Source organism: Penaeus japonicus, unplaced genomic scaffold, assembly GCF_977035675.1.
Source record: "Penaeus japonicus unplaced genomic scaffold, GWHDUDI00000001_assembly GWHDUDI00000019, whole genome shotgun sequence".
Classification (NCBI taxonomy): domain Eukaryota; kingdom Metazoa; phylum Arthropoda; class Malacostraca; order Decapoda; family Penaeidae; genus Penaeus; species Penaeus japonicus.
This window is the reverse complement of record NW_028234421.1, coordinates 11,925,044-11,931,015: the sequence shown is the minus strand read 5'-3', so window position 1 is coordinate 11,931,015 and position 5,972 is coordinate 11,925,044. Positions and strand designations below refer to the sequence as shown.

The 5,972-nt window shown below is 37.8% G+C and overlaps 1 protein-coding gene across 2 annotated transcripts in view; it reads left to right on the top strand.

The window, feature by feature from the left end:
- Positions 1-3,626, top strand: part of FIG4 (polyphosphoinositide phosphatase FIG4) — a 17,974-nt gene extending 14,348 nt beyond the window's left edge. For both annotated transcript variants that reach the window (XM_043018530.2, XM_043018531.2), the window contains exons 19-22: positions 78-248; positions 844-1,020; positions 1,336-1,406; positions 2,504-3,626. In XM_043018530.2, the coding sequence (XP_042874464.2) occupies positions 78-248; positions 844-1,020; positions 1,336-1,406; positions 2,504-2,688 (604 nt within the window). In that variant the 3' untranslated portion in view covers positions 2,689-3,626. The remainder of the gene's footprint in view (positions 1-77; positions 249-843; positions 1,021-1,335; positions 1,407-2,503) is intronic.
- Positions 3,627-5,972: the final 2,346 nt, after the last annotated feature.

Sequence of the window (5,972 nt, the reverse complement as noted above, 5' to 3'; positions counted from 1 at the left end):
TGCTCTTCCTATTGTGACATGACGTGTAATCAAATTTCATTCTCACATTTCACAACCTCTTTTTTTTTTAACATTAGAGATTACATGCCAAACTTCACAACCGATGAGAGTCCCTTCAGTGTGCGAAGACGTCCAGGTAAAAGGCAAGAGGAGTTGTCTCGTAATCAGAGCAGTGGGTCACCTTCACAGAAAAATCCCACCATGACTGGTCAGGCTTCAACATCTTCAACAGCATCAAGTGGAACCAGGTTGGTTTGTGTATGGATCACATTAACAGCTGTTAGCATGACTCAAGTGTTAAAAGTTACCAAAGCAGTAGATATCTAAAAGAATGTGACTGATTTCTCTTATAAAGCTACAGAATTCTCTCATTTTGTGATGGCCTTTGTATTTTATATTTTCATGAATGATCATTGGTATTTTATATTTTTATATTTTAGGATTGTAACCCTTATTTCAAATACAAATTCTTGGATAGCTAAATGATAACTTTATGTGACAATTGCTGAAAGAATTTAGAATGAAAAAAGAGATAGTTTATGCTGTGCTCTTATAATTATCAGATATATTTCTAATTAATATTGTAATATTGAAACATTAGATAACTCATCATGCCTTATGAAATTATTAGTTCCCATAGATTCAAGCTCTTGTTTGAATGCTAGATGCATAATCATGCATTCGTATGTATCTATATTTGTTATGATAGTATCATACATAATAGGAAAACTGCTGTGTTTGATTTTTAGTACATACATATCTTTAAAAATGAATATTTTCTTAACCCATTAACCAGTAATGAACAATGGAAAGTTAATATTTACTCTCATGTATCTCATTCAGCTCAACAGAAAGTGAAGCAAGTGATGAAGATGAGTTATCTGTGGCAAGTGCTTCAAGTGATGTTGAAGAAGATAATACCCCCAACCTTTCTCTGGTCTCCTTCTTCCCACCAATGACGGAGACTTATGGAGAGTACTTGCACGAACCATCACGGGCTGATAATACCATTTACAAGAGGTTTGTTGGGTATTCAAAAGAATATGTGAAGGCAGTTTGAAAATTATAAAGAGAGTAGATAATATAATGTATACAAGATACTTTCAAACTACAAAGGAATAATTTATGCCTTGTGGGAGTATGGCATTTCTTTATAAAGAGAATAATGATAGATTTCTGGTCATTACTTTGTGAAAAAATGTGAAATGAGAGAGGGATCAAAAGAGGAAGAATGATAGGGGAAAAGAGTATTGAGGGTTTCAGAAAGAGATTGGATGATAATCCTGACATTTATAATCAACAGCTTATTCAAAATATTTTTATCTCATATTTCAGATATGAACAGATATACAAAGCCACAAATGGTCCAATGTCTAAATCTGCAAAAAGTAGTGGCAGTGTGGGAGGTAAGTGGTGAATTTGCTAAAAGAAAAAGGGGAAAAAAAATCAATTATTACCCAGAAAAAATGTAATTACTATATAGAAAAAAATACTTTTTTCTTTGGCTATTGGAAACTGAAATGCAAGAAGTGGCTTGCCTTTCAGTCTGGGTTGTGAACCTAGAGATGTCAAGTCTCAAGCCACATCCACATAATCAGGCAGGAGTAATAAAGCTTGTGGATAGAATTTGCTAGTCATGCCCAGTCACATGTGGACACAGCTTTACTCAGGCACAGGGAGATTATGTTTAGCAGAGAATACTTGTCTTCACTTAAAAGTTTTTGTGCAAACAAATTTGTTTATTAAGTTTTCCACAATGGGCATTTTTCATAGAGTCGGATCATTTTCATTCTGCCCTTTTCCTTTTGTAGAAATTAATTTTTTTTCTCTCCTGTGGTTTAACTAGGATATCATACCAAAACTAATTTGCATCACTTTCCCAAGATATCATATTTAGACTCACATTTCAAGCCATAAGTCCAGAAAATGATAGAAAACACCTCTTAACCCAATGATGACCTTGTCTCACACCTGTGTGACACGGCAAAGTGCCTGATGACGGGGTGACACACCAGTGTGACGTCCCAGAGGCAATATTACATAGGCCCAGCCTAGGAGGTTGCCAGTTCTAGCCGGGCCCGTCGGGATTGGGTTAACCCTCTCTGGACGGGTGGTACAGTACTGTACCGCTCATTCAAAAGCCCAGTGGCCGGGCGGCACAGTATTGTGCCAGCCATTTAATTGATTTAGGCCTAAGAATTTGAAAGCCCCGGCATTGTGACATTCAAGGCTAGAATGACCCCGTCGTGAATGGGTTAAGATGCCCAGCCCATGCTAAACATCTTAACCCCATGACGACGGTGCGTCACAGCCATGTGACACAGCTAAATTCCCGATGCCGGGGCATCATGCCAGTGTTACGTTTCCAATGCAATATTGCAATGGCCCGGCGTAGGTTTTTTCACGTAGTGCATGCCGAGTCGGGAAAGGGTTATGTACTCGGTTGTGGAAGGGTTAATTTTAGTGAAGTATCAATTTTTTTTTTTTTTTTTTTCTTTTACAGCTCCTCTGGTTCTTATTCAGAGGTCCAGCTTTTGCCTGGATTCTTCCATTGAGACTGACCCACCTACAGTTCCCAGAAGATCAAAAGAAATCTACAGCAATTTTGTTGCCATGGCACGAAGAGGACCTCAGCCCCCAGCTAATAGGGATCTCTTGATGTATAGGAAGTTTGCTAGCTTCTCATAACTTTTATTGTTAACATCCATGTGATCATTTAGTCTTTTTTTTTTCCAGCACATATTGTAACAGGATTGTATATTAAACCCTAGATAGGAAAAAACTTTTTCAAAATGAAACTGGAAACCCAGGATCCATTTGAACCCACTGTTGAAAAAAAATAAGAATAAAAATAGGAAGAGACATTTTATACAAATGAAAAGGATACAAACTGAAAAAATACTTATGAATATTTTCATGGATAATTTTCCCAAAATACACAATAAAAGAAACACTGAAGAATTTTTAAAGAAAGGGTATTCAGCAAAGATATGGGGCTCTACATAATTGATGTCAGTGAAGATAATAGGCACTTTCGAATTGCTGACTAGTTTTAAAAACATTTCCTCAAACATAGATAAAAATAAGTAATTTTTTGTATGTCTCATGCTGAACTTAAAGAAATGACTTTCTACTAAAAAGATGAAATTAGTCCAAAAATATGATGAAGTGTGTGTAAATGTGTAAATGGAACCACAGGAATTTGCCATGAATTAGTAGAACTAGCACTGACCTTATACATGCCCTAACATATGCAGCAGTAATCAATAGCTGGCATTGTCAAAATGTTTTATAAGGAAGATTGTTTAGTGGGAAGATCAAAAAGGGTATCTGGTGACTCCATATGGACTTCCCTTTCCTATCTAGGGCTACCCTGTTTTTAATACATGTATTATAGTTGAAATAACGTTGCAGTATACATCACAATATATTAGAGCACTTTTTTATTATTATTGTTGTTACTACTAGAAATCTCTTAATCACATGGCAGTGTTTCGAACCAGTTTATCATCAATCATCTAGAATGATTTAGGATTTCAAACCAAAGATTTAATGATGTAAAAATTCCATTAGTTATATAACAGAATTTTATATATATATCAGTTGTTGAATAAATGCCTATCAACTCCCAAGTTTCATTCTTTCCAATAATTTTGCAGACTAACTACTGAAACCATTCTTGCATTCCCCTAAGGTCCTGTCCACAGGAAGAGCAGTGCCTGAGCAGGTAAGCAAACGGTGGGCACAGGCAAACACAGGTAAACCATCAGAAAGCCCACAGCTGATGTTGAAATGCCATGGTGGGCAATGGCAACTTTCACTACAATTACTCATTCTGGCAACTGCAAAATCCTTATAGATAATTGTACCCTGTGTGGACAAGACTAAAGTTATTTGCCAGATGGATTATAACATTACAAGGATAAGAGCACTGCTGTTTAAAGCCACGTCCACACGAGCGGGCCTGATCGGTGGGCAAATTCTGCCGGGCTTGCCCGTGAATGTTGTCCACACGACCGAGGGTTGATGCTCCAGCTACCGGGCACCAACTTAGTGATTTCGCTCGACAGGTACTCGGGCAATTTGATCGTTTGCCCATCAAATGTGCCCGTTAAGGCATGCCCGCCAATCAGGCCCGCTCGTGTGGACGCGGCTTAAGTTGATACACTGGACATTGTAGAACAAAGTAAAGAAATCCATTGGAAGTAAACTTTTTGTACATGGTAAAACTATAAAGCAAAAACAAAAGACAAAGAGTATGGAAACAGATGCCTTTATTTATAAAAACAAAAATTCAATACAAAAGACCAAGGACACTAAATGGGAGAAAAAAAAAATTGATTATTAGAGCCTTGGGTAAACTTGTTAGTTGGAATACAATTTGGTCAAATTAACCCATTACAGACAGAGGGTATATTTACTTGCCCAATCTCCAGGATTATTAACCCTCTCTCGACGAGTGGTACACCATTGGTACCGCGCATTCAAGGGCCCGCTCGCAGGGTGCCAGCATACGGCGTCGATCATTTAATTGATTTAAGCCTATGCGTTCAAGAGCCCCGGCATTGCAACTTGCAAGGCTGGAATGCCCCCAGCATGAATGGGTTAAGAGCCAGGCAGCTTCACTCACCTTGACTTTTCCCACTATTTCAGCCACTCATTTTAGAACTAGAGTAATTTTTGTGTTTTATCGTATTGAGAGACTTGTGTCATATCCCAGGCTCTATCAATGTTGCATCTGAGTATAATTGTAGTATAGGGTCCACATCAGCTCATTTTCTTTATACTCGGTTTGATAAAAGTATTGCTGTTTTATGGGAGGACAAAAAGCAACTTTATTTTTTCACATTTTTGAGCCATCATGAACGAATACAAAACCATCGACAATGAAGATAACATGAAGATGTAGGGAAGAGGAAGGAAACCTGTGCTTAAGACCAAGTGCCACAATAAAAGGCATCACAACTAGCACAGGGGTACATTGTAGGCACTGCATGGTTTGAGTCATCTTCCTCTTGTTCAGCCTGTACGTACTTCATTGGCAGTGCAACTCGCTGTGTGCCATTGCTCTTTTAAGGTAGTGCATGCTAGCGACTGTGGATGGGTGTCATTCAAGGCTCGCTCTCCTGTTCGTGTGAGAAAAAGTGGTGCCATCTAGGTTTTGGATGTAAGGGGAAACCTATTTTGCTAAATATGAAGGTAATTATAGTCATCATTACAAATTGTCATTACTCACTAGGTATTCAAAATTCCCAAACTTCATTAACATCGTGATGCCTGTCGTTAGGGCAAAGCTCCTGCGTTATGTATGACACCGTATGCAATGGATTAAGATGTTCAGATCGAACAGCAAAAGGTGAATTTCAAGAACTATCTTGAAATCCTTCAAAACTTCTTCAGTGCCCAATGAAAATGGTTATTGCATGTAAACTACAATTATTTTTCTCAAGGTTGATAATTTATCTTTTGCAAAATTATCATGACAAAAAAGTAGTGTAGTCTCTTTTCCTTTGTATACATTTATAGTACTATAAAGTTTAAACAAATTTAAAGCATTGACCATACAGAGCCGGAATCGCCTCACCGTGAATGGGTTAAGACTGTTTGCATTTTGTCTTTCACCCAAGTAATTTTTCAGAATTGCATTTCTCGTACCTGAAGACTTTGGTAAGCTTTGTTCCATGTGACATCAGAAATGGAGAAATTGTGTTGACGGCTTTGTATTTAGGAAGCTTTGTCTGTAAAGGCAAGGCTTTGTTCAGTTTCTTTATTTCCAATATCACATGGAGAAAATCTCATCCATCTGAATGCAGCCTTACACTAGCCTTACACTTGTGTGGTGTTTCATGGTTTCAAAGTGAAGAGACCAGGGAAAGCAGTCGGTTCTGCTAAAAAATTTTGTACAGGAGTTTGTAACCCCTGGGTGTATAATACATTGTTAGAACCCTCATATGGTGGATAATAAAAGAAAC